Source organism: Crocuta crocuta, unplaced genomic scaffold (genome assembly GCF_008692635.1).
Source record: "Crocuta crocuta isolate KB4526 unplaced genomic scaffold, BGI_CrCroc_1.0 scaffold1013, whole genome shotgun sequence".
In the NCBI taxonomy this organism is placed as follows: Eukaryota; Metazoa; Chordata; class Mammalia; order Carnivora; family Hyaenidae; genus Crocuta; species Crocuta crocuta.
In genome coordinates this window covers 72,387-84,407 of record NW_027531297.1, presented here as the reverse complement: position 1 = coordinate 84,407, position 12,021 = coordinate 72,387, and the positions used below count along the sequence as shown (strand labels likewise).

The 12,021-nt window shown below is 51.4% G+C and overlaps 1 protein-coding gene across 1 annotated transcript in view; it reads left to right on the top strand.

Moving 5' to 3' along the window:
- Positions 1–12,021, top strand: part of CACNA1B (calcium voltage-gated channel subunit alpha1 B) — a 198,063-nt gene that overhangs the window by 139,981 nt on the left and 46,061 nt on the right. Inside the window, exons 25-33 of the mRNA XM_077771531.1 lie at positions 676–782; positions 1,389–1,400; positions 3,521–3,617; positions 5,193–5,353; positions 9,002–9,139; positions 9,875–10,076; positions 10,309–10,473; positions 10,776–10,886; positions 11,306–11,389. Coding sequence (XP_077627657.1) covers positions 676–782; positions 1,389–1,400; positions 3,521–3,617; positions 5,193–5,353; positions 9,002–9,139; positions 9,875–10,076; positions 10,309–10,473; positions 10,776–10,886; positions 11,306–11,389 — 1,077 coding nt within the window. The remainder of the gene's footprint in view (positions 1–675; positions 783–1,388; positions 1,401–3,520; positions 3,618–5,192; positions 5,354–9,001; positions 9,140–9,874; positions 10,077–10,308; positions 10,474–10,775; positions 10,887–11,305; positions 11,390–12,021) is intronic.

The following is a 12,021-nucleotide window of genomic DNA, read 5'->3' as shown; positions in this document are numbered from 1 at the left end:
TGTCATCCTATTTTATAAACACGGAAGCTAAGGCTTAGAGATATTAAGGTGCTTGCTGGAAATCACAACTCTAGGAAGGGCAGAGCCAGGTCCTTGTGAACCCCACCAGTCCTTTCTCCTGCTAGAGAGCTGACCCTCTGAGAGTCTGGGCAGGAGATCCTGGGGCTGTGTATTCCTGCAGCCCAGTGATGCGGGAGCGAGGGGTCTCATTTTCAGGCTCCAAGGGGGTTGGGGACCCAGGCAAGATCTCAGCCAGTCATTACCAATGAGGGATATTTCAGTCAATGGCACTGAGGTTGAAAGGCCCACTGAGGGCCTCAGAGGGTGTACCCTGAGTAGAACCTTTTCCCCAAATCCATGACTCGGGGGCCTGGCCCTGGTTTTCTTTCTAAAATCTTGTGTACCTTGGGGCACCTGGGTGGCTCAGTCGGTTAAGCGTCCGACCTCGGCTCAGGTCATGGTCTCACGGTTCGTGGGTTCGAGCCCCGCATCAGGCTCTGTGCTGACAACTAGCTCAGAGCCTGGAGCCTGTTTCAGATTCTGTGTCTCCCTCTCTCTCTCTCTGACTCTCCCCTGTTCATGCTGTTTTTCTCTCTCTCTCTCTCAGAAATAAATAAAACACAAAAAAATTTTTTTTTAAATCTTGTGTACCTAATATGTGTTTCTCCTCTGAAGATGATTGATTTGGGACTGCTGCTGCACCCTGGGGCCTATTTCCGGGACCTGTGGAATATTCTGGACTTCATCGTGGTCAGTGGGGCCTTGGTGGCATTTGCCTTCTCGTAAGTACCTGGGTACTGTGTCTGCTCTGGGTCTGGCTGGGCTGCAGTCCCCCGAGCCGTAATGCGTGTGGGAGTAAGGGAAGGGGTGGCCCACTGGCCTGCCCGGGCTGTCTGTAGCTCCTGTCTACTTGGGGCTGGGCTGTGTGGGGTTGAGAGGGTCTTAAGGCCCACTTGGACCTGCCACAGCTCGTGGTTCTGAAATTGTGTGGGCGGTCTTCTGGGTTATTTGGTGCCTACCTGTCGGGCCCTTCAGAACAACGACCTGTCCTGACCTCGGCTGCACCACTTATTCAGCCAGAGCTGGGCTGTGCTGGTGGGTGTCTTTCTCCATTGGAGCGTTAGACCACTTTCTCTAGCTCCGTAGCAGGCAACACTCAGCCCTGTTGTGGCTGGGCCTGGATTGGCTCAGACCTTGCATGGTGGTGGGCATGGGACAAGTGTGAGGGGCTTGGGTGGGGCTGTAGAGGAAATCCAGAGATCAGGAAGATCCCCAGTGGATGCAGACACTGAGGGACGGTGTCTTCATCTTCTCTGAGCCCTTGGGGAGGGCCAGGCCTCCTCACTGACTCTCTTCTCTTTGTCTCCTTCTTGCTGGACTCTCGGTAGGAGCTTCATGGGGTAATGCCTTCCCTCTGCCCCGTCCTGCCCCACATCATAGCACAACATGGCCCCCTGCGGGCCAGTTCACCACCACGCCTCACCTGCGCTCATCTTCCTCCACTGTCCCGGATGCATGCTGCCAGGAGCCATGTCCCCACGCCACGTGTTCCTGCCTCACTTCCGGGGGCTGGGCTGGGAGCTGGGGCTGGGGCTTGGCATGGCCAGTCCTGGGTGGGGAGGTGCCCCAAGTGAGTTCTGGAGATTGGGGACATGGGCCCTGAGGGCAGTGAGGGCTCAGGAGGGGCCGCTGCAACCATGGCCACCAGGATGTTGGGCATCCTGTGATCCCTTCCCACCTCTCTTCTCCAGAAACAGGGCTTTCTCTCCTCTCTGCTCCCCACAGCTGCCTCTCTGGGGGTCTTAACCGGCCTTCTTTGTATATAAAGTGTCAGTGAGGAGCTTGGGAGTGAGACAGGGGAAGGGGTACAATCCAGCTTGGTGGCCTCAGAGCAAAACAAAGGCTCTGAGCTGGCAGGAGAGAAACAGAACACCCCGAGGACCGCCCCCGCAGAGAGCCCTTCCCCAGAAAACCAAAGCAGGCGTCCCTCCTTTCTGCCTCCCTCAGTGTCTGCCCACCCGCCCTGCCCCTTGTTCTCTCTGTGCTGGTCTCAGCAGGGCTGCTGGAGGGATCCGGTTTGGGGTTGGGTGTCAGGAACGCTGGGGTATAGAAACACCTGACATGGTGGTCCGGAGGGTGGGTTTTTCCCGTCTGGAAGCTTGGTGTTTCAGAGGGAGTTTGATCTGGTTCTGGACTCTAGGCCCTAGCTGGGTCTTGGGAGAGATATAGGGGGCTGGGGCTCTCCAGCTCCCCTTAACCTGTAGATCCTGCCTGGGCCTCATAGTTCACTTTCCCTGGAGCTTGGCTGGAGTCCGGAGAAGACCACTGGCAGCCCTGCCCCCTCTCTTTGTGTGCAGGCTCCTTGGGAGCCTGGAGGGAAGTGGCCTCTGAGCAGGATGGAATAGGGCCCCCCGCCCTGAGTCCTCAGCCACTGTTGAGGGCGGGGTGTGCTTCTAAGAATTGCCTCCTTAGGAAGTCTGTGAAGGCCACTTGGGACCCTCGCCCCCACCATGCCAGCCCTGGCTTTCAGTTGGTAGGAGGGCCAGCCCCCAAAGTCTGACAGTTTCTGGGCCCCTGACAGCATGAGGGAGCCAGCTGGGTCTTCTCTGGCTTCCTCTGTGACAGCTCCTGATCGGGGCTCACAAGGTCTTGGATTTCCAAGCTTGCATCTGGTGCCTGGAATTTTCTTTACCTGACTTCTTGTCTTACACCTCCCACTCCCCCAGCCTGGGTTTTCTTGTCTGCTGCTCTCTTTGTCTCTCTGTGGCTCTTTCTCCCTCCCTCTCTGTCTGTTTCTTTCTCTTCCCTTTAATATTTCTTTCTTTCTTTGTCCACTCCTTGCATTGCATTGTCCCTTGCATCATCTCTGTATTCACCTAACGTTTTCCCTTTCTTACTCTCTCCTTCCCTCCTTCCCTCCCCGCACGCCTGTCATCCCTCTCCCCCTCCCCCCTTTCTGTCAGTTTTACATCATCCGGAGGAGTGTGGGGGCAGCTGAGAGAGTATAGACAGGGAGATCTAGACATGTTCCTCCCTACCTCCCTATACCAGGACACAGAAGAGCAAGAGAAACCAGCCCTTCCAGAAGGCTCTTGCACTAATGGCTGTAGGCTTTCCTGTGCTGGCGCCAGGCTAGATCCGCAGTCCTGGGGCCAGCCCCCATCTATCTCTTTATTTCCATTGCCGGTCTTAGCATGGTGGCCAGATGAAGCTGGTTTGGGGCGGATATTAGGGAAGTGCTGGGGTAGAAATAGACGACGTGGTATGGAAGAATGGCTTCTTCCCTCCTGGAAACCCTTAAACCAGGTACTGCTGACTCGGCCCTGGCCCTTGTCTGCTTAGATGAGGCCTCTGCCATGCAACCTGTAGGAGATGCAGAGGCCTTGCTGCTCCCAAGTGTCTGCCCTGGGGCCTGAGACAAAGTGCTCAGGGGAGCCTAACCCAGACCCCAATAGGCTTTGTGGAATCTGAGCATGAGTGTGCATCCTGCCTGTCTGCATGTGTGGCTTCTCCCTTCTAGAGGATCCAAAGGGAAAGACATCAACACCATCAAGTCCTTGAGAGTCCTGCGCGTCCTGAGGCCCCTCAAGACCATAAAACGGCTGCCTAAGCTCAAGGTGAGACTGTGGATTTGGGGCTTGAGGAGTGTGCAGGGCTGTGTATACGTGTGTGTGTGGATGTGCATGTACTCGTGAGTGTAGGCCTATACGCACATATGTTCATGTAGTTATGCTTGTGTGTGTGCGCACACAGTGCACAGATGTGAGTGCATGTGTGTGTACAAGGTTGCATTGCATGTAGGTATGCACACACGTGTGGTATGCATGTGTGCACGTGTGTGTTCTATGTATGCAGTGTGCACGAATGTGTGAGTGCACATGTGTACATGTAACTAACCCTGTCTGGCTGCAGCTTCCCACATGGGGTGGGAAGAGAAAGCTGAGGGAGGACCCCTACTGGTGCATTGTGTGGACGGGTCAGGCTCCCTCAGCTCCGTGACCCTCCCCCAAGGAACACTTAGTCTCACTAGTGTTCTGGAAGGCTCTTCTTCCTCAACCCGGCGCACCCACAGTAGAGAGAAGTGGAGGGCCCAGGGGGACATGCAGGGAGGTGGAGGCTCCTGAGAAATGGTTATGGGGCTGGGCCCTGAGGATGGGTGTGGCTGATGTTCTGGATAAAGGAAAGAGTATGGACCCGAAACACTTGGAGAGTTGTGTTAAAATATGATTACTGAGCTTGTTTCTCACTGTGAAGAGTGCTTTGGATGCTTAAACTCATTTAATCCCACAGAACTGTGTAGTGCAGTATTGTGAGCAGCATGCAGATGTCAGCCTTGCAGGCATGAAGCAGTGTGGGGGTTGCAGAAGAAAGTTTGCTTGTGAAGGGGTCGGCTGGGGGGTGGCTTGAAGATGGCCAGAGGCCCTGTGTGTCATGCAGGGGCTTGGACCTGGGCTGGCGGGTCAGGGGTGTCATGGACACCATGCAAGTGGACAGTGGCTGCATTTGCTGAGGCAGCTGCTGGTGTCTAGACTGTTCCAGGCAGTGTCTTGGGAGATGGTTGTGGGTCTGCCTTTTTGCACAGCCAGAGCAAGATGGGGGGAATCTCCTCAGCTCTGAGACATAGGGACCGGGGCCAGGGTCAGCAGTACTGGGCATTCAGGGAAAGCTGAGCTTCTGGGTGGGGAAGAATCTGAGAAAAAGCCCAGGCAGTGGTGGTGACAGATGACAGAGTCACCTCTGGTCTATTCTGACACGTGCCAGAAGTCCCTGTCTTCGAGCTAGCCACAGCATTGTTGCCTTTCTGCCCTATATTGGTTGCCGCTGGTAAGCAGGGGCAGTGTGGCCCACTAGCAGGCCAGGTGCAGGAGCAGGGGCTGGCCATATCCCTGTCCACACTCTTCGCACCTCCGTGTCAGACACTCCTGATGCAGGTCGGCCTGGGCTCCAGGCCGTCCTCACTTACGTAGCCTGACCCAGACTTCTAGCACCAGGTTCCCATCATGGGCCAGCCCGCCCGCCCACACCACCTGTCCCACCACCTCCTGCCCACTCATCACGTCCTGGGAGAGGCGGTGGCAGGCAGCTTCCTGTGTTAAGCCAGCGGGCAGCAGGCCCCTCCATGATTACGGCTCTGAGGGTCCTCGGATACTGGGAGGCCCGGAGGTTCTGAGCTGAGCTCTCTTCCCCTCCAGGCTGTGTTTGACTGTGTGGTGAACTCTCTGAAGAACGTCCTCAACATCCTGGTTGTCTATATGCTCTTCATGTTCATATTTGCTGTCATTGCGGTGCAGCTCTTCAAAGGGAAGTTTTTCTACTGCACGGATGAGTCCAAGGGGCTGGAGAGGGACTGCCGGTAAGCTCAGGCAGGGCTGGGAGTGGGGGGCCCAGTGAGGGCTCTGGGAGGGGCCTGCTTGGGGTCCACCAGAGAGCTGGGGATGTGCCTCTGTCCCCAGGGCCACACTGGGACTCCTGGCTCATTTTTCTCAGCAGAGTCGGGGACCAGCCACATCTGAGGGACACGCTCTTCCTGCCCATAGACATCAGGGAACACATGGTGGGGGGCGGGGGTAATCACTGGGGTGTTGCTGGAGGGCTATTCAAGTCTTGGAGCTCTAGGCTAGACTCTAGGATCAGAAGGGCTTCCCTATGCCTGGACCTGCTTTCACCATCACTATGAGGCCTCAGGTCTTTCTGGACCAGGCCCCACTCCAGAGCAAAAAGGAAAGATGCCCTCAGGGAAAAACTAGGGGAAATGGAGGTGGGTGCCAGTGTGGGTGCTGAGCAGGGCAGTGTGGGCGGCTCCTTCTCCAGCCGAAGGCGATGACCCAGCTGCCTCTGTTAGTGTAATATTCTCTCGTGTGAATGCACCACCACGTACTTACCCACTCTGTGACTGATGGGCATGGGGACGTTTCCAGTCTGAGGCTCATGTGAGAAGTGCTGCTGTGACTGTCCCAGTATGTGTCTGCTGGGAAGCACACGCGTGCAGTTCCAGGAGGTGTGCACGCCAGGGAGTGAGACTGCAGGGTGGCACACTGTGTTTATGTTCAGCTTCTGCAGGTGGTGCCAAATCCGTGTGTAAAATTGCACTCCCGCCACACGGTTGAGAGCTCCAATATTGCACACTGTGGGAATACTTGGTGTTTTCCATCTTTGGCTCTGTAGCCTTTCTGATGTTGGGCTGGTAGCATTTCTCAGTGGTTTAATTTGCACTGGGCACCTCCCCAGGTGATTGAGCACTCGGATATCCCTGGTAAGGGTCTACGCAAGCGTCTGCCTGTTTTCCCGTATGGGATGTCTTTCACTTTCTGATTGATTTGTAAGAATTTTGTAAAGTCCTGGATAGGCATTCATTGCCAGATCTATGGATTATGTCTTTTTAAAAAACAAGGTCTTAGGGACACCTAGGTGGCTCAGTTAGTTAAGTGTCTGACTTGATTTTTTTTTTTTAATGTGAAGACAAATTTTAATGATAGAGTAGATAAGACTTTTATGTTGCAAAATAGGGTTCATCCAATCCAGTGATTAACTTGATATGCTGACTATGGAATCCTAGCAAATGGTCTCAGTACTTCTTTCTCTGAGAGAGTGTGCTAGATACAAGTGATTAAGTTAAAGTTAACTGTTTAATGCCCAAGAGGAGGGAACTCCAGTATAGAAGGGAGAAATATAAGCAGATACCAGTAATTTGGGGGGTTGGGAGGGGAAAGAACTACTAACTCTATCTGTTGGGGTGCAGTAAGGATTGGTAAAGGCTGGTGTCTGACTTGATTTTAACTCAGGTCACGATCTCCTGGTTCGTGGGGTCAAGCCCCGCAGTGGGCTCTATGTTGACAGTGCAGAGCCTGCTTAAGATTCTCTCCCTCTCTCTCTCTGCCCCTGACCTGCTCACACACGTGTGTGTGTGCACGCACTTGCTCTCTCTCTCAAAAGAAGTAAACATTTAAAAAATAAAAGAGTAAAATTTAAAAAAAAACAAATTATGTTTAGTTCTCTTTGTATCCTTTTCAGAAAATCAGTACAAAGGTCAGGGAAATGTCCTGTTATGTTTTCCTCTAAAAGTTTTAGTTTTGCCTTTCAGTTTGAGATGTGTGATCTATTTGGAGTTGATTTTTGTGTGTTAGGTGAGGTATGGATAAAAATAAATTTTTCTGTAGGTGGATATCCAGTTGACCCAGCACCATTTATCTCAAAAGACCATCTTTTCCCTACTCAGTGATATCCTTTGATTTTATTGAGATAACAATTCTGATGAATCATCCATTGAAAGTGTATAATTTAGTTTATTTATTTATTTTTAAATTTATTTCTGAGAGAGAGAGAGAGACAGGGTAAGCAGGGGAGGGTCAGAGAGAGAGGGAGACACAGAATCTGAAACAGGCTCCAGGCACTGAGCTGGCTATCAGCACAGAGCCCGACGCAGGGCTCAAACCCATGAACTGTGAGATCATGACCTGAGCCGAAGTCGGACGCTTAACCGACTGAGCCACCCAGGCGCCCCGAAAGTATACAATTTAGTGACTTTTAGTATATCCACAGATGTTTCCAAAACCATTGCCATAGTCAATTTCAGAACATTTTCATAAGTTAAAAAAAGCAACACAAAAAACCCCATACCCTGTATTACCCACTGGCTCCCCATCTCCAACCCTAAGCAACCATGAATCTGTTTTTTTGTTTCTTTAGATTTCTCTGTTCTGGATGTTTCGTGTAAATGAATCATAAATGTGTGGTCTTTGGTGTCTGATTTCTTTCCTTTATCATCATGTTTTTGAGGTCATCCGTGTTGTAGCATGTGTCAGAACATCATTCCCTTTTGTGGTTGAATATTATTCCGTTCTGCAGATATGCCACATTTTACTTCTCCATTCATCTATTGATGGACATTTGGGTTGTTTCCATCTTTTGGCCGTTATGATTAATGCTGGTATGAACATGTGTACAAAGTTTTTGTGTGGACAGATGTTTTATTTATATATTTATTTATTTAATGTTTGTTTATTCTTGAGAGAGGGAGACAGAGCATGAGTGGGGGAGGAGCAGAGAGAGGGAGAGACACAGAATTAGAAGTAGGCTCCAGGCTCTGAGCTGTCAGCACAAGGGCCCAACACAGGGTTCAGACCCATGGACAGCTAGATCATGACCTGAGCCGAAGTTGGACACTTAACCAACTGAGCCACCCAGGCACCCCTCATTTCTTTTGAGTATATACCTTGAAGTAGAATTGATGGGTCATGTGGTAAATCTATTTACCAGTTTCCGGGACTGACAGACTTCCAGTGGGGCTAATCCATTTTATATTCCTACCAGCAGTGTGGGAGAGCTCTGATTTCTCCACATCCTTGCCAACACTTGTTATTTTCCTTTTTGAAAATTTAATTATAGCCATCCTAGTGGGTATAAAGTGATATCTCACTGTGGTTTTCGTTTGCATTTCCCTGATGACTCATGATGTTGAATATCTTTTCATGTGCCTATTGGCCATTTGTATATCTCTTTTGGAGAAATGTCTATTCAGATCTTTTATCCATTTTTAATTGGGTTATTTGAGTTTTTTTTTTGTAATTGATTTTAATAGTTCTTTATATATTCTACATTCAAGTCTTGTCAGAGAGAGGATTTTCAAATATTTGGTCCCATTCTGTGTGTTGATGATATCTTTGAAGCACAAAAACTTTACATTTTGATGAGGTCCAATTTATCCATTTTTTTTCTTTTATTGCTCCTGATTTTTGTATCACACCTAGCAATCCCTTCCCAAATCCTAGGCTCCCTTGTGTTTTCTTCTAACAGTTTTCTAGTGTTAGCTCTTAGGTCTTTGATCCATTTTTAGTTGGATTTTGGACGTGGAATGAGGTAGGGGTCTAGCTTCTTTCTTTTGTGAGTGGATACCCAGTTTTCCCCGCACCTTCTGTTGAAAAGACTATTGTCCCTCCATTGGATGGGCAGCCCTGGATCCTTTGTCTTTAGCCTCTAATCTCCTCTATGTTCTCATTTCCAGGGGTCAGTATTTGGATTATGAGAAGGAAGAAGTGGAAGCTCAACCACGGCAGTGGAAGAAATATGATTTTCACTATGACAACGTGCTCTGGGCTCTGCTGACACTGTTCACAGTGTCCACGGGAGAGGGGTGGCCCATGTGAGTGTTCCTATGGTTCAGTGTGTTGATCAGGCTAGAGCAGAGGGGCAGCTCAGACAGGGAGGCCCATACTTTGCATCTGTTTGTGTTTTACTCAGCGAATACCCCATAGGCTCTTGTATCTACCAGGTAAGACATGGCTCTGCCTTCTAGGAGTGGGGCAGCCTGGAAAGAGGAGGAGATTAAGCCAAAGCACACAGCAAAGTGATTTCCTGAAAGCCATTTTTGAGTGACTAAAGATCAGAGGGAGCATGGGGCTATTCAGCATCTCCCTGTGCTACCCCTCTGGCCTCGGCTAAGGGTAGACAGAGGATGTCTGTGCTCAGTGCCACACTGGATGACAGGGAGGACCACTGTTCAGAAGGTAGGATCAATGCCCCGACAGGTGGCCCAGGGCTTTCTAAAGGCAGGTGAATCTGGGTATGAGCCGGTGAGCTGGGCGTGAGCAGGGCAGGGCAGAACTCCAGGGCCTCCACCTCTCCTGGGGTTAGGACCTCAGGCACCTGGTGGCCCTCCAGCAGTCCTGAGTACAAACCCCTATCAAGAAGGCAGCCCACCTCCAGGAGATTGTAGTCCCGGTGCGGGGGGCAGGCTTTGCCCTGCCGCATTGAGCCTCCCTTCCTGTTGCCATTCCGGGGCTCAGGTATGGCAGCCTCACCTGTGATACAGGTCTAGACTCCCCCATGGTTCTGTACTCAGGGCTCCCCCGCCTCTTGGTGTTTGCTCTTGGAACAGGGTCCTGAAACACTCTGTGGACGCCACCTATGAGGAGCAGGGTCCAAGCCCTGGGTACCGCATGGAGCTATCCATCTTCTACGTGGTCTATTTTGTGGTCTTCCCCTTCTTCTTCGTCAATATCTTTGTGGCCTTGATTATCATCACCTTCCAGGAGCAGGGTGACAAGGTGATGTCTGAGTGCAGCCTGGAGAAGAACGAGGTGGGTGGCTCCCCCTTCTGCCGCATGTGCACATGTGCAGTGGGTGCTCTGCTGGGCTCACCTGATGGGCAGCGTGGGCAGGACCACTGGAGGCCGGCACAAGACAGAGAGAGACTGAGTGATCAGTCAGGGCTGCCTGCGAGGATGGACGAGACGGGCGTGGGGTGCAGTGGGTGCTACCGCATGGGGTTCTCACCAAACAAGTTCTCAGTGCTCCTTTCTTCCCACGCAGAGGGCTTGCATTGACTTTGCCATCAGCGCCAAACCCCTGACACGGTACATGCCCCAGGACAAGCAGTCGTTCCAGTACAAGACGTGGACATTTGTGGTCTCTCCACCCTTTGAGTACTTCATCATGGCCATGATTGCCCTCAACACAGTGGTGCTGATGATGAAGGTGTGCTGCGGGCCCAGTCCGGGGGCAGTGGGTGCCAGCTGGGTGCGAGAGAACTGTAGCTGCAGTTGACCACGTCCTGGTCAGCATGGAATGCCTATGAATGCCCAGCCCCCTAGGTTGCCCATGGGCTGAGACGGCGAGAATGTCCTAGAAGACAGGGAGAGCAGGATGGGGTGTCTCTACGCTGGGCAGGCATGCAGTTCCCTCTGCATGCAGTACTCTGACAGAAGGTCAGGGTGATTCCTGGTGGGGTGTCTTGGGGCAGCTGAACCTGTGACTAATGGTGCTCATTCCCCACACAGTTCTATGACGCACCCTATGAATACGAGCTAATGTTGAAGTGCCTGAACATTGTGTTCACATCCATGTTCTCCATGGAATGCGTGCTGAAGATCATCGCCTTTGGGGTGCTGGTAGGTGCCTTGGCTCCCTCTTGGCCTCTTGGTGGTCTTCATTCTGGCTTCCTGTCTGTAGGGAGACCTGCAGAGACTTACGGTATGGTGCTGGAAATCTCCCAAGCCGCCAGAGTATATGTGGCCTTGCAGGGGCCCTGAGGAAGGGGCTGCTTTAATGCTCTCAGCTGCCTGAGCTCTGCCCCCAGCCCAGTCCCTGGAGACAGGTGGGGCCAGATTCCTCCTCTCTGGACTCACAGCTCTCAGTCTGCACCTGCCCAGGCCCACAGGTGTTTACTTAACCGGCTGTGGTGTCCCACCTGGGGTGGCCCGTCTGTCCCTTTGCCCCTTTCTTGATTAGAGGCCACTTCCTGCAACTCCTTGCCTGGCAGAACCCTCACCAGCCACTAGCAGTAATTGCTCTTTTTTTTCCTCTCTAGAACTATTTCAGAGATGCCTGGAATGTCTTTGACTTCGTCACTGTGTTGGGAAGTATTACTGATATTTTAGTAACAGAGATTGCGGTAAGTAGTGTCCCGTGTCCCTCCTCCAGGGCCCCAGCGTGGTTTCCTTCTAGGTGGTGCTCCCTCAGTGTGGCTCGAGGCCCTAAGTATTAGCTCCTCTTCTCTTGCTAGAGTTCCTCAGGAGCCCCTGGAAAGAAGGAGGATCCTCTCCAGAGGTGGAGCTGGGGACTGGGGACTGTCTTGGCAAATGCTTTTTCTTGGATAAGAAAGTGGTTCCCACAAGGTCTTCCCGTTTGGTGGCCTGAGAGTCACCTGGGAGCTCCATGGCAACAACTGACCAGGAAGCCAAGAGGCTTTTAAATCTGTGTGTGTCTAACGAATCTAACAACTCGGCACCAAAATTACATAAACTAAGATCAGCAAGAGTATAGAATATTTTATACCAGGTTTGTTTTACATGTTTGTATGTGTGTGTATAAATAAAACTGGACAATCTCATTCATATCAAACATGCATGGATTGTATGTAAAAACTGACCAAGTACTACTAGAATATAAACTTGTCTCAACAAATTTCAAAGAATCTGAATCATAAAGGAATCTTACTTAAGTTAGAATTCTTTACGTTAGAATTAAATGGCAAAAAGTCTCATCTGTGTCTTACGCTGAATTCCCTAGGAGCGCACCCTGAGA